The following is a 21,400-nucleotide window of genomic DNA, read 5'->3' as shown; positions in this document are numbered from 1 at the left end:
GGGGGTTGCCGAATGGGCAGGAACTGCTGATCCCACGTACCGGCCCCCTCTCTTCGCAGGATTTGCGGGACACAGCTGAACCACGCCCGGGGAATGGGCTGGGATGCTGGGTAGCCCGGGACACGGGTATCACCCGGGAGCTGAGAGCCAGCCCTTTCCCTCCAGGCTGGGGAACTCCAGCTCCCCAGCATCCCTGAACTGCGCCCTGCCCTCCCTCTGCCTCCCCTGAAGGGTCTGAGACCTGAGGGAATTAAGGGGAAGCCGCTGTATGAACCCCGAGTGCGTGGTGGGCAAAGGACCCCTGGAGCCACCGTCCCAGCCAGAGCTGCCCAAGCACCTCCCCAATGACGGAGCCAAACACAGCCCGGATCCCGCCTGCTGGGCCGGATCTGCTGAAGGTGTGGAAATGTCCCTGCTCCTCTGGAACTCAGTCTGCACTTACTAGTTTGATTTTCCCCTTTCCAGTATTTCCACTGAATGAACAGTCAAATTAAAATAATTGCTTAAACACTAAACAGGCCCTGGACCATGTTCTAAATAGCATCAGGTTTCCTGAAGGGTTTTTATTAATCAAATGCAGTTGCTTTATTAACAACAGGGGCATATTCAAAGGTTTTGTATTTGTTTAAGGCTTTATTAATTCAAGTCAGTTAAGCTAGGTCCAAATTTTTAATTTTCTGATGAGTTCCTTTTATTAATTATGCAGTTGCTTACAAGATGTTTAGGCTAGAAAAACTGTTCTAATTAAGTAAAAGGAACACACTTCTGTTTATTAGTATATTTCTAAATTTGTATGTGGGAATACTATCACCTCCAAATGCCTTCTGATTCACAGTTGTGCACTGCTCTATGACTGAAAAGCATATTAGTAGGGTAATAACATTATGTAATACTGCTGAGGAACGTCTTTAAACACCTGAAAGCAATAAGTATCTTTTTAATTTGTTTTAAGCACTAGGCCTGTGACACACTGTTGGTTCTGTGTGATGCTATGGCACTACTGCAGCACCGTGTTTTTTCACTACGATAGCTGGGGGATTGCTGCCAGCCTCGCCAATGCCTGTGGGATGTTTTTTCACTCAAATATATTCAGCAGAAACCCCAGATCCTGCGTGTGAAGGGGCAGTTCTGCAGGAGAAAATTTCCCCAGAGCCCAGCACTGTGACCGGCATCGTCCCATTACAGCGCTGGGATCCAGGGATCCCGTCCTAAGGAGAGCTGCACTTCGCTGGTTCCCCTACGGATAAAGGCCGGTCACGAGCCCATCTGGAGAACTGAAACCTGGGAACCACCCAATGGCCCCAGCACAAAGGGCCCCGGCTGGGGCAACCCGCGGGGGTTTCTGCTCAGGGCTTCCAGAGGGACGGAGCGGGGGATCTGCCGCTGTGCCTCCCGTCCCCTGCCTTCGGCACGGACCCGCAGCCTCTGTGCCACCTCGGGCACTGACCCCTCCAGCCTCTCTCCAGCCTCTCCTTCCCCGGCGGGCGATGTGCGGTACCTCCGCGTCCGCGCGTTTCCCCTCGGGGCGGTGGCACCGCCTCAGCCGGGGGCTGGAGCGGCGGCTGCCCCGAGGCCGTGTGGGGAAGGGCGGCTCCCGCTCCTTGTCCCGCTCGCCAGGGCCGCCCGCCGGCGGCTCCCCAGGGCCGCCCCCGCGAGAGGGCGCTGGCGGCGGCCCCGGGACCGCCGAGTTTGAAAAGTGCCGGTCCGGGCGGAGCAATGGCGGCAATGGCGACCCCGCAGGTGAGCGCTGAGGGCTTGGGGGTGACAGCGGGGCGAGCTGCGCCTTGAGGGAGGGCGGCTCCCGCGCCCTTTGGGGTTCCCTGTCCCCTTTGGAGGTCCCTCCATCCATCCCCCGCCGGGAAAGCACCGCACCCGGCTTCGCCCTTCGGGGGTCCTTCATCGGGAAAGCACCGCTCCGCCCTTCGGAGGTCCCTCCATCCATCCCCCCGCCAGGAAAGTACTGCGGTCCAGCGCCCTTTGGGAGTCCCTGTGCCCTTTGGGGGTCCCTCCCTTCATCCCCCGCCGGGAAAATCCTGTGTCTCGCTCCGCCGGGAGCCCCCGCAGAGGCGGCTGCGGTGAGGGGCTTCACGCCGCTCCCCCTCCGCTCGCATGGCCGCGCCCCAAGGAAGTGGGAGAGGGTGTGGGAAGCTGGTGAGATCCCCTAAAAATGTCCCTCTTCGCCTCAGGGAAATGGAGTTCGGGCCAAGCTGGTGTCCGCTGAGGAAATCTCTCGGTGTCGAGGAGGTGTGGGAGGCGAGGCGGCTGCTAGGGCTGGCGCGGGGCCGGGAGGGCAGCCAGGCTCCGTGCTGGGAAAACATTCGTGTCTGGAACAAGCTCCCCGGAGAAGGGGAGATGTCCTGCCCTCTTCCCTTGAGACGAAAGTTTCAAGCCTAATCTGGGAAAGAAGGGACAGAGAGACCGACACAAAGAGCGCTGGTTGCCGCCCGACCGGGTTCTTCTCATTCCCGTGCTTCCTCGGCTCGCTGCTTCCCACCCTCAGCTTTGGAGCTGGGAGGGCTCCAGGCAGGACCACAAGTGCCCTTTTCCTACGTTAGCCGTGGCTTTTTCTTGTAAGGCATGAATGTGGCTGGCACAAGGCTCCCCGACGTGGGCCTCATCCCTACGGCACAAAGTTGGTATGAAAGATGGGATTTAAGATGTCCTGGGAATGTTTGGGCTGCAGGGAGGATGGCATCCTCACCACTGGCTTATTAAATCAAATTATAAATAAATTTCTGTGTTAGTAGTGAAAGTGTAAAGGCCAGGTCTGCTCTGGGCTTTGTGCAGGTGAAACTCATTTCCAAACTGGGCATAATTGATGGGATCTCCCTGGCTGCAATCCAAAGGATTAAGTGTAGCTCTGATACTGCTGGAATTTTTGCTAGTTAGAAAGCAGTCTGGACACTTCAGCATGACACAAGCCTAGCAGAAGCCCTGGGTGAGCTCCGGCAGCCTCACTACAAATGCCAAAAGCAATCCAATTTGAGCTACTTTGGGTATTTCTCTGCAAGCTGTAAATGCGTTTCAGGATTGTGTTGGAGAATGATCTTCCCAGGGAACCCAAGAACAGCTGCAGCACAGGCTGTGGCAGTGTCCTGACACCCCACTGAAATTCCTGAGCCAGAAGGCAAAATGGATCAACCCAAATGCAAATTTGTCTTTCCCATGCTTCTCAAAAATGGAGTATTTTATCTTCCTGGTGCGAACAACATTGACATTATGGCACCCTCTGATCCACAGAGGGGAAGATGGGGAAGTGAAACACGTCATGGTTACATTCTAAATATATTTTGAAATTTAGGCTGCATTAACTGATATTCAGATTAGCTTTTGGCAGAGACTGATGGGGAGGAAAATTGACCTGAGAACTGCTGAAACTGTATCTGTTCTCTGAATCAATACCCACAGCTTCATATTCAGCACCTTTTATTGGTATTACTGTTGTACCACTGCTCATTCCTTTGCTCTGAGTGGATTCAGGGGGGGAATTTCTTACACCCATTTGCACAGTTTGGATAGAAGATGAATCTATGTGCTTTTATTAGTTATTTAAATGAGAATTGTGCCAATCAAACTCCTTTTAGTAACTTGCTCCAGGCTGGATAAAGAACTTTTTGATTTTTCCAGCTTAGGGCTGGTAAAGGTTGCCTGTGACTCAGGAACTCCGTGATTCAAGTTCTTCCTCACAAAACTTTGGATGTTTTTCAAAGCTCTGGCTTAGTTCCTGGCTTTACTAATTGGGCGAGAACTTCCTGGAATCAGGATGTTAATATGAACCTTTTTGTTTTGTTACCAATCTGACCAACTCCTATTTTGGCTATTGTGGCCAAAGCTTGGATTTAGGCCGACTTTTAAAATGGATTTTTTCCCTTTTTCTATGTACTATTGGACTGAAATTGTAGCAAAAACTAATCAAGGGTGTTTGGTTGGGTCTTTGATTAAGTAATTGTTTCTGGAGGAGGCTTTGGATGCACAGCACACTCTGGAAGTGTATTAATGTACATGAGTAACACAAAGCCAGTGTGGTTTGTTGTTGGAAATGTGGTCAACCAGTGACACAGTGTGAAAGCAAGTTGGGATTCCCGAACCCTGTCTTTAGGCACTGATGTGCTCTCTGATGTTGAGCCAGTTACTGTAGCAGTGTTTGACCATTTCTTTTGCATTTAAGCAATGGGTGTGAGTCATTAATGTGAGGTTATGAATGCATCCATTGCTTCGGATGCCTTAGAGCTCCTCTTCCTGTTGAGGAGAGAAGCACAAGCTCTTGCTTGAATCTGTTCTGGTGTTGGGTAGCACCCTTAGGGATGCTTTGCAGCTCCTGTCTGAATCCAGTGTTTATTTGGGCAGTGAGATAAAACTCTGCTCTGCCCAAACTGGGTATGTCCAGAGTCTGTGACAGAGCAGCTCTGTCCAGAGCTGTTGCTGAGCCATATATCACTAGAACAAGTAGTATTGGAAATTATGTAAAACAAAGCCCAGGACAAGCGTGAATGCCACTAATGCTGCTCAAAATAATCAGTGTTTAACGTGGCATTTAGAGAACAGAGATCGAGATACTGCTCACCTTTCCAGGCACAGCAGACAGTCAGACTTACTCTTTTGCTTGTTCATTTGTAGAAACAGCTGTAGGGCTTGCATATTTCTTCTTCAGAGACAACAGCTGAGGGTTAACACATGCTTGTGGCATTCCTAAAAGCTCTAACAGATTAGCTGAGATGTGTCTTTGAGCAGTCAGCATCAAGGCATAATCAGATAAAAATCTGTATCTACAACATCATACTGGTAAAAGTTAATGTTGATCAGAACAACAGCAAATATTGGCTGGGCTTTGATACTTGAAGAACAAAGATGTGTGTAGACATTAAATAACAAGGGGACAAGTAAGATGAAGGTTTTTCTCCATTATGGTTTAAAACCAAATTAAGGCATGTTAAGATCAAAGTTGTGTTCTGTCCTCTGCAATTGAAACGTAGGTTTGTCTTCTTGAAAAATTGGTGAAAAGATTGACTTCAGAATTTCTGAGTGAAATGAAGGAGTGGAATCTTATGAGGATATTGCTGCTGTGTTGTAAAAACGGTTGGACACGTGTTATCTCTGAAATCCTCTTGCTCAATGCTCTTGGGCTGCAGGGCAGCTCTCTCTTGCAGCTGGGCAATGGAGTGAACTTAATGGATCCAAGCTTCCAGCAGAAGCTGGAGGGTGAGAAGGAACTGCTTCGCCGGGCCATACAGAAAGAACTGAAGATTAAAGAGGGAGCAGAAAACCTGCGCAAAGCGACAACGGACAGAAAGAATCTTGTTCACATCGAGCACGTGCTGAAATCTTCCAACCGAAAACTGGAGCAGCTGCATTGGGAACTTCAGGAGCTCAATGCAAGGATTGTGATAACAGACAAAGAGGAGGGTACGACAGGTAGGTCTTGGATCATGATTGACTGGAAAATTCTGTTACAGTGCTTCAGTCTCTATAGATACTGAATTGATATAGTTGTCTATCGAGGGCTCATGAGTAGTGGGAGCTTCTTGGTATTTAGCTGATGAAATAATCTGTGGTGTAAAAAGTTCAGAATGGGGCAATAAAGGTGAAAGGAGATGTAGGGAGAAAATCAGCTGAGAGTGGTGGGCATGGGCAATACTTAGGAGTAGGTTGTAGGTGGAATTGAGGAGATTTGAATAGAGTTTCTGGGCAGTTGAATATCCAAGTATTTTACAGGATGAATCAGTATAAAATTGGAAGAGTGCTTGTTAGGACAGGTTCATTGATAAATTAAGAAATATTTACAGATAGGAGCTTGAGCTTCATTTGAAAGTGTTTCCCAGTCAGTTTTGTAGACAAGACCTTTTCCTACCCTATTTTATAGCCTAACTTTCCTTTGCAGAGGAAATCTATAACCCAGTGAAATGAAACTAGACAAGATGACTAATGGTATTGATTGTGTTGTTTGTGCAGATGGATCTGTATCTCCAGATCCCTGCCTCTGGGAAAGAAACCCAGACCCCATGGCAAGGAAGGTGGAAGCTTTGAAAAAGCAGCTGCATGTTGAAATGAAAGTGAAACAAGGAGCTGAGAACATGATCCAAATGTATTCAACATCCAAGGTAAGCAGGAATAAAGAGCCATTTGGGAACATGGATTACTGGATCAGAATTTGTATTTAAAGTCCATACACAAATCTCTCTCCGATAATTGATGTGGGAGAGAAATTAGTTCGCAAAGTTTGTTTGCCTGAATCCTAGCTCTGTACTTTGAGTCTCAGCATAATGACAGCGCATAAGAGTGGTATAAGAGGTACATTAAGTCACTGATGAGGAAAGAAAGCTAAGAAAGCATTGATGTTGTAACTCAGTTAGTTGGTGTGATGTTTTGATATCACCGAGTTGTTCAGGATAAAGCACAGCATGTGGTATCTCTTTATGTGAGAAAAATTTTCAGAGGTTTACTGGATTCACATTCATCTCATTTTTTGAGTTTGGCATCATCATATTTAAAAGTCAAAAGAGAATTTAAAACGTTTCAAATTCAAGCTTATTATGAAGCTTAATTCAGTAAGACCAGCTGTGTAAGAGGGCTGTGATATTTTTATTTGTTCAAAACCTCTGCTCACAGAACACTGTAAGCACAGTTAACCAGGGAATAACAAGTCTGTGACTGCAGGGTTTGGTATTAACTGGGCATGTCCTTGACCTGTCCTTTCCCTCTGCGAATGGAGATCGTGATCTCAGAGTCCTTGATCCTCACTGGTGCCTCCTTTACATAACCACTTGTGTATTCCATTTCAGAGTCAGTTATGACCCTTTGTGCAAGTACCACCTCACCCTCATATGTGAGCATATCATCATCACCCATTTTTAGTGATCATGGTTCTCTCTCTGCATCTGATTCCTTTTGGCAGGAGCGGAAGCTGTTGGCTACAGCTCAGCAGATGCTCCAGGACAGCAAGACAAAGATTGAAATAATCCGCATGCACATTGTGAAAGTATCTCAGTCAGCAGGAGGGATGGAAGATACAGTGGATCCAGCAGGTAACATGCTTTAAGTAACTGATACCGCCCACAACAGATGCAGACAGAGCCCTAAGATCCACAGTACTTGGTTGATTTTCGTCTTTGAAATGATGGAACCCCTCCTTAATTAAAAACCCAAACTACGCTAAACCATGACACCATGTTTTACCTCCCAAATGGCCAGTGAGGATGGGGACCACCATCAGTGCTTTGGAGCTGCGGATTGAGGAGCTGAGGCATCACCTGCGCATTGAGGCTGCCGTAGCGGAGGGGGCAAAAAATGTGCTGAAGATCCTGGGGGGGAGTCGGGTACAGGATCGCAAGTTTTTGGCTGAGGTAAGCAGACATTGCTCAGGCCTTCTTGAGAGGGTGGTTTCATGCCCCCACATTAGTGATTTAGCATGAATGAGCAGGGTTAATCACGTTACTAATTTAGGAATTTCCTGTCTGTCTGTGGAGACAGACTGGGATCACCTTCCCTTCTAGGGATAGCATTCCTTGCTTTGGTGAAATTCCTCTGGAACCTCAGAAGTGATACTGATGGGGGTTCAAGCTCTATGGGAAAATATTTCATCTTTGTCCTGTATTAGCAAGATGTTGTCTTGTTGGGGTTTTTCTAAGCTTACTCTAGTTCATAAAGACCTCTGGTCTGAGGTTCTACATGAAAAATTTCTGCCTGTGTTCTGTTCTCCTCCATACTGGTAGGCTCAGGGTCGTTTGCAAGAGTCCTCTCAGAAGATTGATCTGCTGCGCTTCTCCCTGGAACGTCAGCTCAGTCAGCTTTCACCTGATCACCCAAAAAGAGCACTCATCAAACAGGAGCTAGTAAACACTTCCTCCCTGGGAGCCCAGCATGGCAGCATCCAGCCCACTTCAGTCATCAAACCTACAGCCCTTACAGGTAAAGAAAACCTGCATGACATGTTGTTGTCAGGAGAAAAATGAATTCTATTTCTTCTCATCATTGTTATATGGACATTGGATTTTCTAGGAGCTGGACTTCTGTCTTCTGGGCCAGGCAGAGCTTTCTGAGCACACGGACTTGCAGTTTATTAATCTGGAGTCAATTTAAACTGTTAACTACGAAATCATGAATCTGAGGAATTCTGGGACCTCTTTGAGGGCAGGCTGACTGGAATCACTTTATCTCTTACATAATAATATTCCTTGTTCTCCTAAAATTCCTCAGGAACACTGGAAGTGAGACTGATGGGGTGTCAGGATCTATTGGAAAATGTTCCAGGACGTTCCCGAATGACCAGTTCTTCTCCCGTCTGTGGCAGTCCAAGTGATTTGAGGTCCCTTTCCCGGACACGAGTTGGCCTGGGCATCCATGGCCGTGGTGTTGCAGGAAAATACCGGAATGAAGAGCCATGTAGTGAGTACAGGGTTCCCTTTTGACCTGCTGGTGGCATATTGGAGCAAGGGGGCTTCTCACTGGGTCAGCCTGGTATGAGTGTTGTTATAAGAAACCTGATTGCTGCAAAACTAAGAGAGAGAATGAATTGCATTATGCCTGGTCCTCCTAGGACTCTCTGGAAATTGGTTGGGATGTCCACCTTCAGCATGAGAGATTTTCTTTGGTAAAAGGTTATAATCCATGTTTCCTCCTTTGTGCAGATGAGGTCCTTGCTGTGCTCAAAGTGGACAATAAAGTGGTTGGCCAAACAAACTGGGGACCAGTTAATAATCAGGCATGGGACCAGAGCTTTGTCATTGAGCTGGACCGGGTAGGTCTGCCCCAGATTCATGTGCTGTTTGTTTTTCCATTTAACCTTACCTGATTTGCTTGTTTAGCTGCCATTCCACTTAGCTCAACCCCGTATTGCTGCTGTCCCCATGTCCTTTGATGTGCCAGTTAGCTCAGCCTTCCCCTGAAGGCAGAGCATCTCTGCCAGAGATTCAGCTTGAACAGCATCTGTTGTCCTTCTCTCCTTATCTGAGCAGTTTTATTTCATCTTATCAGCAAAATGGCTCTTAGGGATTTCTAAATGGGGAGTCAAGAGAGCAACCTCCAAGAAGGTCTGTAGCTAAGATCAAAAAACATCAAAAGCAGGGAACAGAAGGACTAAAGAAGTTTTTTATGCATACTCTTTAGTTAACTGATTTTTTATTTTTTTACAAATGCATGTGTCATTTCCAGAGCATGGAGCAGTATGTAACTATTCTGCCTTTGTTTTCTCCCCCACCATTCACTCATCCCACCAGTCTCGTGAGCTAGAAATTGCGATTTATTGGAAAGATTGGAGAGAACTCTGTGCAGTGAAGTTTTTACGTTTGGATGATTTTCTTGATAATGAACGTCATGGGATGTGCCTCTCGCTGGAGCCCCAAGGAATGCTTTTTGCAGAGGTATAAATGTAAGCTTTGTTTCCTTTTCAGAGAATTCTGTCTGTTTAAGGTATCTGCCCTGAAAGCAGTTTTTCAACCCAGAATACAAGGAATGGAAGGAGCAATAATCTAGAAGAGTAGAGTGATACCTGAAACCCTCTTGCATCAATAGCCCATATAAGAATAAGGAACAACATGATATAATAGATGTGCACGTGCCACAGCCTGGAGTGACTCTTCAGCTGCCCCGCTGTAATTATGTGTGTGTGTGCTGTGAAATCAGTTCATTTTTATTTGCTTTCATTATGAGTCATCTGTGGCACTTTAATTAAACGTATGACTTAATGATCAGGACTGAATCAGAGGGACTTTAGAATCAGAGATCCAAACTCCCTCTGGCTATGCTTATTTTATCATCTTTCTGAGGCTAATAATAGTTTGAAGTACCATCAATGTAGAGATTATCTTGATAATCCCTTAAAAGCCGCAGTATTTTCTCCTTTGTGTTGTGATGAAAGTTCCTGTGGTTAACATTCCCAAGTAGAATCTGGACCTCATATACCAAAATTTGCCTCCTCTCCCTGCCTTCTTGTTTTTTGTGGTTAGTTTGTGGCAGTTGGTTTTGTTTTTTTTTGTTTTTACTTCTGTGCCATGAACCACTATGTCTGTTATCCTACACATGGGTGTGTTCTGCATGCATGGCTTCACAAATTAGATAAAGTTTTTGGGGGATACAAATTGGTCTTAATTCTGGGATCCAGCAGGTAACGTGCTTTAAGTGACGCTGAGAGTTTTCTGAATTTCAGGTAGCAGATAATTTCAACCTCTAAACCCACAACTGAAGTAGCAGCTGATTATAGGGCGAATCTGTAATAAGAGAGTCTGGAGTCTGGGAGTGACTCAAAACTTACCAAACAGATAGGAATGGAGAATTTGATGAGAAAACAGGCATGTGTGAAAATTTGGGTTTACAATTTAAATGGAGAATCCTGACAAATCCCTTTTATTTCTTTGACAGGTGATGTTCTGTAATCCTGTCATTGAGAGGAAGCCAAAACTGCAGCGACAGAAGCGCATTTTTCCCAAACAGAAAGGTGAGGTGCTGGAGAAGTGACTGTCCAGAGTGAGAGCAGGGGTTTGCAGAAGCAGGTTCTCCTGTCCTACTCAATCTGAGAGATGTTGAACTCTGGATAATTACTGTGTATGTGAAAGTTTGTTCAGTCACAAGGGCCAGGCAGCCTGGCTGCAGCACCATCTGTAATGTGGTATTGTGGTGTTGCTACTCACAATTAACATTGCTGGGAGGATTTAATTGCTAGTTATTTAACAGACTTCTTAGCTCTGGGGCCTCCAGCATAAAAAGGACATGGACCTCTTGGAGCAGGGAGGGCCACCAAGATGCTCAGAGGGCTGGAGCCCCTCTGCTCTGGAGACACGTTGAGAGAATGGGGGCTGTTCAGCTCAGAGAAGGCTCTGGGGAGACCTTGGAGCCCCTCCCAGTGCCTTAAAGAGGTTCCAAGAAAGTTGGAGAGGGATTTTGGACAAGGATCTGGAGTGTCAGGACAAAGGGAGGATGGCTTCCCACTGACAAGGCAGGATTAGATGGGATATTGGGAAGGAATTGTTCCCTGTGAGGGTGGTGAGGCACAGGTTGCCCAGAGAAGCTGTGGCTGCCCCATCCCTGAAAGAGTCAAAGGCCAGGTTGAATGGGGCTTGGAGCAACCTGTGATAGTGGAAGGTGTTCCTGCCCATGGCAAGGGGTTGGAATTAGATGGTCATTAAGATCCCAATACAAATCATTAAGATTCCAATCCAAACCATTCCACGATTTTATGAGAAGATCCAGGACTCAAACTGTACTAATTTAACCAGCCATGCTGTTACTGATGAACAGATGTTGGAAGTTTTTCTGGAAAACTCTGAATTACAGAACACTGTAACATGAACAGGCTACTGACTGTCTATCAAGTTTCTAGAGCTGGCATCTCAGATTTATGAGATTTATGGACTGGAATAACTTGCATACTTTCTTATTTCTCTGCAAATTCTTTCTTGTGAAGCTGAATAAGGTGAAACTTTACATACTGAGCTTTTGTGACACTGGGGATAAATGAGATTTTATATTTCTACTCTTCAGGATGTAGTAAAAATAATGAAAATATCCCAAATGTTTTACTCTTTTTAACACATTTTTAGAAACTTCCTGTTAACAGGCTGCATCATTAGAATGTAGTGTTGAAAGAGAAGAAAACCTGACTTGAAGTAAAATCAATTTTTAAAGTTCTATTCAGTTTCAACTTGAGGATTGTTATAATATTATATGGAGCTGAACTTAGATGAAATAGCAGATCTGTTTCATCATCATCATTATAATCTTTATTCCCTGAAGAAAAGCCCCTTCTCCCAAGGGTGAGCTACCCTTTTGGGGTAACCTCTGGGTGTTTGGTTGAAAACTGTAGTTTAACACTACATGAGACTATAATTTGTGTGTTGTAATCTCACTGGTGTTTTGACTCTGACTCCTTCAGGGAAGGAATTTCTCCGAGCTCCTCAAATGAACATGAATGTTGCAGCTTGGGGTCGCCTGATGATGAGTTTCCTCCCTCCCTGTAGTTCCATCAGCACTCTGAGTCCCCCACTTAATGATCCCAATCACACAGACTTTCCTCCAGTTTCCCCACAAAGTCATGGTGATTCAGTATCCAAATTGAATAGGTAAGTGATGTTGTGAGTGTTGTTGTGTAACACTCTGGAATGGGTGTAGGGTAGATCTTAAAATTCTGTTGCACCTCACTGAGGTGGAGGAAGACACTGATGAGAAAAATGTATCTGTCTAAAAAAAAAAGATGTACAGTTTCTGTGCTCTAAAGGAAAGAAAATTCCATTCATTAAATGTCTTCACCAGTACAAAGCTGATCTATGCCAGGTCAGCATGTGATTGTTGTGATAAAAATGCACTCTGCTTTCATGAGTAAAGTAGCACTCAGAGTGGACATAGCTGAGATTTTGAATGTGCTATAGAAGAAAATTTCCCCCAAAATAAATTTTTTAAAATTGAATCAGTTCTTCTCTAAAAAGCTAATTCCCACTGATGCACAGGACCTAGGAAAGAAAAAAAAAAAGGCTCAGCTACTGTGTTGCTTTTAAAAGCAAGATTTCCTTTAAATTCTTGACTTATTTCTATATACCTGTGTTTCATTAATTTTATAGCATCAGAGAGCCAGTATTGGAATGTGAGTCTAACCAACTTTTAATTAATTTAGGAGAGAGTATGTCTTGTTGGTATTTCAGAGACTCTTTGTGTGAGTCAGGGAGTTCTGTTGTCCAGTGATTTGGACTGAGCTAACACAGCAGAGGTGATGCAAAGGTGTCTGTACAATGCTCTGCCCTAAGGCAAAATCTCCTTCAATTCTGTCTTACAAATGCAGTGACTTCCCTGTGGCTAAGCTTACATTTGTTGATGAAGCACCACCCAAGCCTCCACGCCTTTTTCTGATGGCCAATACCAAGGAATCAACGCCATCTCCTGCAGATTCTCCGGTAACCATCTGGGCTAATTGGGAGAGTTGTCTTTGCTGGCTGGTGTGCTTTCAAGGCTCTGTTCGTCTTTACTTGTTACTGAAGAAATTCACTATACTTTAGGCAGGTGCCTCATTAGCAGGCTGATCTCCAGGGATTCAGAATCTAGTGAGCCATTTTGGCATGGAGTCCTCAAAAAGAGTTGCACTTTTTTTCCCCCCTCTTTTTTTAAAATTATAACTTGCTTTTCTTGGAGAAGCAAAATGGGAGGTAGGTCAGCATTGGGAGTTCAAGGCAAGAGTACAGAACAGACTGCGCAGAGGAAGCAGGGAAGGAGGGTCAGCAGGCTTTCAGGAGTGGATGAGGTTCTTTGTCATTAAAGAAACTGGGCAAAACCAAGAGCAGCTCTACTTTTCTGATAGGAAGGAGCAGGAAAATTGCTTTGAGCAGTAAAATGACCTGTTCTACCATATTTTACCCTTTCTCATTTGACTTTTGTGATAGAGGGGACTGCATTCTTTGATCATTGTGACTCTTGAATAGAAGACTTGAATAGAGTCTTCCTAGAAAATGCCGTTTTCTAGGAAGGAAATGTTCTATCCTAGACTTTTAAAAATGTTTGTTTTAAAAGATTTGACCCTATAAAAATTATTGTGGAAATAGTTTTGTGTGCTCATAGATAATCTCTTTCTATGCTACTTACCTCCAAGCAGAGGCAATGACCATCTGCAAGAACTAGTCTATGGTTATGCTGGATCCTGACAGAGGAGAAAAGTTGGATTCAGGTGTTCAGGTTAGACTTGGTGATTTTAGAAGATGGCCCACTGTATTTTTCTTTCTCCTCCTAGTGCCTGAAGAGGCTACATGTTGAGGAGAAGTCTTGCAGCTCTCTTGTAACAGCATTTCCAATCCCAGCGTCTCCAAGGTAACTGTGGATAGCATGGGCTGTCTCAGGTCACAGATTAAAGACTCACTGGGTGAAATTTTTGAGCATGAAGTCTAATTCTGCTCAAGGTGTGCTTTGGTTTCTCAGCAGCAAATTCTTAATGCTGAGTGTGGACAACACAATGAAAAATCTGCTCTGAACTTCACTTGTCTAAATGTCTGCCGTGTCTTATCTGCTCATTAACCCAAATAGTGAGCCTATTGATAGATTGTGCACTGCAGTGTAAGAGGTGATTTAGTGGAAGATAAAGTAATTTAGCTGTCTTCAAGTGCTTCCTTGTGTTTGAAGTATTATGGTGTAGTATATTTAGATGTGTCTGTGTTCTAAGTAATACATTCCAGAACTACTTTTGGCATCCCTCACACTCTTCTATTTCTATTGATTTGTAATACATTGTCTCTCATTACGATGGGAGGCATAAAACAGGAAGTTGATTATAATCTATGGCACTTATACAGACATATTTTGTATGTAACAGGGATACACAGCAGTAAATATACCCAAGACAAGTAAAAAACCAGTTTACTATTGTTGAACAAAGACTGACTGAAAAAGCAGGAATAGCAAAATCTTCATTGACAGATACTCAGCTCTTCATTTCACTTACTGGAGGAGTATGGAGTGTCTGTTGCCTTTTAAAAATGATCCTGGAATAAAGCATTTAGTGTATGGATAGTTTTGTTGGGTTTTTTTATTATTGTTATTATTTACTAGCAATTCTCTAGCCTGAATTTCCTTGATAACACCTTGTGGCTGACATTACATTCTATGGCATCTCTTTATTCAGCTGTTTTCTTCCAACAGCATGTTGTCTGTTGTCTCAGTGTGTTTTATTTCCAGTTCCAGTTTCCATTGAGAATGTCTATTCTTCTTACACTCTTGTCCTCCTAGCACTGTAGGCATGTTCATGTCTGATTACAGTTGCTGCTGAGCCTGCTCAAAGGAGTGTAGGTGAAACTGAGTTTTCCTACCCCAAGGATGGGAGTGGAGAGGAACTAATCCTGTTACGGAAGGTAACAGAGAAAACAAGCCTAGAAGAGTCAGAATTGTTTCTCCAGTTGCTAGTACACATGGAAGTCAGACTGCTGCCACCGGGAGCACTTTCCTTACATCAGGGTTACCTTCTTCTTTCTTAAGTGGCAGAACAGCAGCACAAGCTTTAGTTGTCAGGACTAGGTGAGGAATGGTTGGCACAGCTGTTTGCTTTCCTTCTTGCTATACAGAGCTTCTTTCCTTGATGCAAACACACACTCCTCTGTTATCTGCTCATGCATCTCTTGGGTACTGTCTCTTTGTTTTTCTGCAGGAAAAGGACAGTTCAGCTCGAGGATTTTCACTGCATCGCTATGTTGGGCCGTGGCCACTTTGGAAAGGTAGTAGAGAAGCACACTGTGGAGGAGGGCAGTGGTTGTGACAGTGGGGCTCTGCCTGGGGGTCTGAATAGAAACACTGCAGTACAGGAGAGATTTGTTGCAGTGCAGATACGGAACAAACCTAGCCCAGCCACACAAGCAGCTGATAACTCTTGTTAACCGTCAAAATTCCTGAAGATTTGTGACTTCAAAGCCTGGAGAAAGCTGTCCTGAGAGTGCTAAATCAAAGCACACCATTACCATTCCTTTCATGAGGATCACTAGTGGAAGAGCTCCATTCCCAAAACTGTGCATAGCTCCTTCTGTGAGAACTCTGAGGTGCTCCTAAAGCACTGGGCCAGCTGTGATAGTACTGTCTGGGAGAGGGACATAACTTACACTGACATCCTTCTGGACTGTTGCAGCACAAGGAGCAAAACAGAAGTGCTCTGTTTCTCAAGTTCCTTGAGTTTGGTTTTGAGGATGACTGTCTGGAGTTGATGGAAATAGTTGGCATCAATTGGAGTTAAAGTAATCCAATAAGGAAATACGAGATTGTTTGAAGTACAGCTTTTCTGTTGTCTTTCAGGTACTGCTGGCCCAATACAAGGCAACTGGGAAGCTGTATGCCATCAAAGCCTTGAAGAAAAAAGACATTATTAGGAGAGATGAAATTGATAGGTGAGCTTTGTTTAGACATGGTACTATTGCCAGAGGCTACGTTACCACCACTGTAATCAAATGTTAGCAGGTACGGTGTGTACTGGTTGTGGTACTCTTAAGGTTAAATGTGACCTTAAGACTTGGATAACTAAAATCAGAAATAGGGAAACTTAGAATGGTGTCTAACTTTTGTAAGAATGACACCTGAACAACACTCTAAAACTCAGGGTTTGGAAGTATATAAGTATTATATTAGCCCTCCCTTTTTATTTCTCTAACTTAAGATGTGAAGATTTTCTTCTTCGTCCTCTCTTTCTCAAAACAGTCTGCTGAGTCTGTTTAATGCTGACACTTTCATTCTTTGAATCCTGGCAGCTTGAACTGTGAGAAGCGAATATTTGAGGTGGTCAATTCTTCTGATCATCCATTCCTTGTGAACATGTTTGCGTGTTTCCAGACCCCTCACCATGCCTGTTTTGTGATGGAATACACTCCAGGTGGGGATCTGATGATGCGCATACACGAAGATGTCTTTCCAGAGCATATGGCACAGTGAGTTAGAATTAGTCTTGTCTCCAGGCACTACAAATTTTTAACTTGAATCTCATCTATTTCCTGATAACTATTTCTGTCTTTCAGGTTTTATACAGCCTGTGTAGTCTTGGGGCTCCAGTTCTTGCATGAGAAGAAAATTGTTTATAGGTAATGCAGCAGAGATTCAAGTATAAGACAGTTCAGCAACTTGAAAGTTGTTTTTTCCTGTAGCTGTGTCTGGAGCTCACTCTCTTGCTGGGGTTTCTAATCTTTCTGCCTGCCTTTATTTTCCCTGTCACTATCAGCATGTTCATCGTGCTCACAGTAGAGGAAGTCACCTAGAAGCTATTCATCTGGCATGTTGCAGGTGATTAATCCTCTGTGGCATGTCAATACATTCTGGGGGGCACCTGTAGGTCACTGCTTTCTTTTTCACTGGGATAGTCAGGTAATTTGTCATGCTGTTGTGGGAGCTCTTTTCCAGATGAATAATTCTAAGATACTTTGTGAGCCTTTTGTTTAGGGGAAAATATCAATCAATTAATGGGAATCTTCCAAATAATGCACTATTAAACAAAATGTAGACTTTACTCAATCTAGATTTTATTCTCTTTATTAACATCTACCTTCTGCCTCTTGAAATAAAACATGTTGGGTGGCAATCCTCAGTCTTCATCCACTGTTTTCTTTCATCTCCTTTGCCTGCAGGGACCTGAAGTTGGATAATCTCCTTTTAGATGCTGAAGGATTTGTGAAGATCGCGGATTTCGGTTTGTGTAAGGAAGGTGAGTAACTGGGGAAGCTGAAATTGAGCCATCAGGATCAGTTTAGGATCTGGGCTTTAGTAGATGTTTATGTGTAACTTGTATTAATCCTCATTTTAAAGATTAAAACAAAACCAAAAAAGCTGAACAACAAAAAAACCCCTCACCTATCTGGCCATGATGAATTTGGGAAGAATACCTTGTCATGTAATCTTCAGGAGACTTATGAAAGCATTTAAAATGTGCTCGTTTGTTCAAAGGAGCCAGAATAGAGGATAGTATAAAACATGTAGATGAGTAAATGAGCAGTGGAACGTGCAGGAAGTTCCCTTGGTTTTGCCGTTTGTTTAAGCATTGTCTGTGTATTTGTTATTTGGAGTTGTTGGGGACCTCAGGTTTCACACTTCTCACTGGCAGTTCCCCTAGACCAGGTAACAACATCAGGTGGCAAACTACAGCTTTCAGGAGGCTGCATCAGGTCCATTCAGGAATGTGTACTGGATTTTACCAAAGTGTCCTTTTCCTACAGGAATAGGTTTTGGAGACCGGACAAACACCTTCTGTGGCACCCCTGAGTTTCTGGCCCCAGAAGTGCTGACAGACATCTCGTACACGCGGGCAGTGGACTGGTGGGGCCTGGGTGTGCTCATTTATGAGATGCTTGTTGGTGAGGTAAGGCCACCTTCCCTCAGGGGATCTCACTAACCAGGCTTGGGGACCTGACCACCCGAGGTAAAATTTTGCTAAATGTAGCCAACTCTTTATTAGTACTTCAGTTACATTTCTCTTATTCATAGTGCTTGGCAAACAGTAATTAATCCATGCAACTCCCTGGTATTCTCATGCTTATTTAATAGTGAGGAATGGGTGCTATGTGGATTAAATAACAGAATGTCCCAATTGCAGTCACCATTCCCTGGAGATGACGAGGAGGAAGTCTTTGACAGCATTGTCAATGATGAAGTCCGGTATCCACGATTCCTTTCCACTGAAGCACTTTCCATAATCCGTAAGGTAAAGGGCTTGATGGGTCTCTGGGAGCCTGAGGAATTTGCATTTACTGTGTAAGTGGATCCAGAGGGACTTGATTAGGATTGTAGAGCATTTGTATGTGTAATCTGGGGCTGCCTACATAGGCTAAGGAAATATTTTAAATTTGCACATATTTTCCCTTCCTTCTCTTTACATAAATGTAATCCTTCTTTGTAAGGATGACTAAGCAGGCTGCTTACTGTTCCTGCTAAGTATGGCACAGAAAAGTGTTGATTCAAGGGCAGGAACGTCAGAGCCATTCAGTGGAGATGGCTGGATTCAGTTTTTAATGTGACCCCAGAGTCACAGGTGCACAATTAAGCTGAGATGCTCCATGCAATTTATGTCAGGTATCTTACTGCTGTTGGCAAATTGTTTACAAGGAGCTAGGTCTGAGCTGTTCCTGGCAAATGATGACCTTGGTGCAAAGTGAGAATGAGGAAACACTGAGGGATCAGTCCTCCTTTCTTTTTTCTCTCTGGAACATTATTTCTGTCCATTCTTGTTCCCATTGTTTCATTTTGAACTGATATTTCTGTAGCTGCTTCGGAAATGTCCAGAGCGTAGACTGGGAGCAGGGGAAAAAGATGCCGAAGAGATTAAAATTCAGCCCTTTTTTAAGGTAGGAACTTGCTTTATACCTCTCCCATATTTCTTGTGTTTGAGCTGAGAGCGATTTGTTCTCTGTTGGTATTGAGGCTTATTTTCCTTTGTTATCAGGGTATTCTTAGTGATAGTTTCTGTTGCACCTCATTGCTCCATTCAGGAATATGTGTTTCAAGTCTTGCTTGAAATGACACCCCCCAAGTCTGTTTTCTGGGATCTTTATGCTTCCAGAGCCAGTTTATTTCGGATCGTGCTGCTTCTATGTACAAATGTATCTAACTTCAGACATGAACAAATACTCCTTTTAAAATCAAACTGCAGCATCAAAGATGTTATCTAGTAATGACAGCAGTTGTCAATCAGTCTTATTTGATCACCTGCATTTGCAGGATACACATGACTCTTAAGAGAAATGGAGGTTAAATTGCTTTGTGTCAGGGGTATGTGTCTGTTCCAGGTAAAGGTGTTGTCATCCCTTTTCATTATTGCTCATCTGCCAAAAGTTTTTAGCCTTATAACCCTTGTCTGGCTTTGCACTGGAGCAAGGAAAGAACTTGGATGTCAGCAGAAATTGCTGGGATCCACAGATCCACCTGGCCACAGCTGAGCTGTAGTTTTGTCCCTCCTAAATACAGTTGTAGCTGTAAAATACACTGCATGGAATCTCTGCAGTACCTCCTGTGCTGTTTGTTTTGGGCCTTTTTTCAGTTCTCTCTTTTTTTTTTTAATTAGTAGAAGTAAGACATGTTGCAAATTATCTGTAAGGGAGGCTGCAATTCTCCCTCCGACTTTCACATTTCATAAATAATCTTTGTGTCAATCTGGCCTGTTCCCTTCCTTCTCTTACAGGGAATTGATTGGGATGCCTTGTTTGCCAGGAGGCTGAAGCCCCCCTATGTGCCCACGTTAAGAGATCCTACCGACATCAGCAACTTTGATGAAGAGTTCACTTCCCAAAAGCCAATCCTTACTCCTCCTGAGGAGGTTTCTCTCCTAACCCGTAAGGAGCAGACTGTCTTCAAGGACTTTGACTTTGTTTCCAGACACCTTTTAGATGTGTGACTCCTGTGCTATAAAAACATGAAGAGATTGTTACCACCTTGAGAGAGCATAGAGAAGACTTTGCAGGGCCAGTGGAAAAGCCAACAGGATTTGTAGTACAGGTAGTGCTGATGGCCCCAGGATGAGGTGCCCTGCAAGCTGAGATAACCTGCTGTGGGTTTTCCAGCCTCATTTGTTGGAAGGATACTGGATGTCAATTACCTTTAAGGAGTAATTCATGTTTGACTGGATGTATCTTCTTCTATCATTGAATGTAGATGAAATTTGGAATTTAATCTGGACTTGATGAAATCAAATCATCTCTGCAACCCAGGTTACTCTTTGCAAAAGCCTAAGTAAGTAGTGTGACTTTTTAAAAGTTGTAGCATAGTAGGGGAATGGCCACCTCTCACTCATTTTCTAGAGATGCAGCTTTCCCTCCTGGTAATGATTTTATGCTATTCCCCACTCATTAAAATGTGTATGTCAGACAATGAATGGATTTTAACACTACCAAGACAATGATGTTTGATAATGATCCAAGTCATTTATTTGAAGGAAAATAAGTCTTTCTACATAAGGATGCCAACTCTTATCTATTGTTTTTAATGATACCAAACCCCACAGCTTTGCCTGTTTTTTTCTTTTTTGAAAATAAAGATACCTTTCCATATAAAAAATACTCAGCTTTTCATCTCCTTTGTGTCAGTTGAATCTTTCAGATCAGGGCTAACCAAAATGCTCAACAGGCAGGATTTTAGTTTTCTCCATAAATGCCAGTAGTAATATTTTCCTTCTTTCTTCCTTCTCACTCAGGTTGTCTGTGTACATATTGCATGGTGTCATCAGGTGTCATATACCAATGACTGCAATCAGGTTATCTCTCCACAGATTTTATCAGTGTATATATCCTGTATCATTTTTGGGGACAGCTAAGTAATGACAGTCAGTATTGGAAAATCAACGAGTTAAAGGTGACTTCATTGCCTTGTAATCTACCTTGTAATTATACTTGATAAGATACATTTTCATCTCTTAAATTCATAATGTTAGCTCATTGGGCAAAAAGGGAAGCGTTTTTAGAGATAAGGCATCTGATGCAAACAAGGACACAGTCATTGCTCTTTCACTTTGTCTTCACCAGATGGAGACAGGAGTGGGATTAAGGCAGCTGTGCTGTAGCTGGAGACAAGGATCTAGGGAATTGTTAAGCCAAGGCTGGTCCCAGTGCTTCAGGATTCAATGAGGTAAGAGCTCTGTTTGTGCAAACCAGGGATATTTCACACTCAACCCAGATTTCCCATTTTCAGAGCCAAGTATAGCTGCTTCTGAAAATTCCCGTGTACAAAGATCCTTTCAACCTCCCGCTCACCCTGGCAGTGCACTGGCCTGTTTGGAGCAGAATACACATTTTCCTCACTCTTGTTTGAGTGGTAGCATTTGCTGTTGGCCCCTGTGGTGTGTTTTGTGGCTTTAGTTCAAGGCCACTGTGGAGTGGGAGGTAGCACAGTGGATTGTTAGCACAGGTGAAACATAGAACTTGGGTTCAAAGAGAGAGGCATAGAGAATTTAAAAATGCATATTTCATATTTTATTTTGTAATTTATG

At 43.9% G+C, this 21,400-nt stretch overlaps 1 protein-coding gene across 1 annotated transcript; it reads left to right on the top strand.

The window, feature by feature from the left end:
* The first annotated feature begins 1,622 nt into the window (after positions 1-1,622).
* Positions 1,623-20,478, top strand: PKN3 (protein kinase N3). The gene is made up of 22 exons (XM_032131223.1): positions 1,623-1,740; positions 5,130-5,412; positions 5,950-6,098; positions 6,893-7,022; positions 7,189-7,340; positions 7,710-7,905; positions 8,194-8,382; positions 8,625-8,734; positions 9,213-9,356; positions 10,354-10,429; positions 11,864-12,050; positions 12,764-12,875; positions 13,703-13,779; positions 15,107-15,173; positions 15,742-15,833; positions 16,191-16,367; positions 16,455-16,517; positions 17,058-17,134; positions 17,643-17,785; positions 18,020-18,127; positions 18,687-18,767; positions 19,601-20,478. Exons 1-22 carry the CDS (start codon positions 1,717-1,719, stop codon positions 19,811-19,813), a joined length of 2,850 nt encoding a protein of 949 aa, XP_031987114.1. The 5' UTR covers positions 1,623-1,716; the 3' UTR covers positions 19,814-20,478.
* The last annotated feature ends 922 nt before the right edge of the window (positions 20,479-21,400 follow it).

The sequence above is a fragment of the Corvus moneduloides genome, chromosome 21 (assembly GCF_009650955.1).
Source record: "Corvus moneduloides isolate bCorMon1 chromosome 21, bCorMon1.pri, whole genome shotgun sequence".
Taxonomy (NCBI): domain Eukaryota; kingdom Metazoa; phylum Chordata; class Aves; order Passeriformes; family Corvidae; genus Corvus; species Corvus moneduloides.
This window is presented reverse-complemented; position numbering and strand designations above follow the sequence as displayed.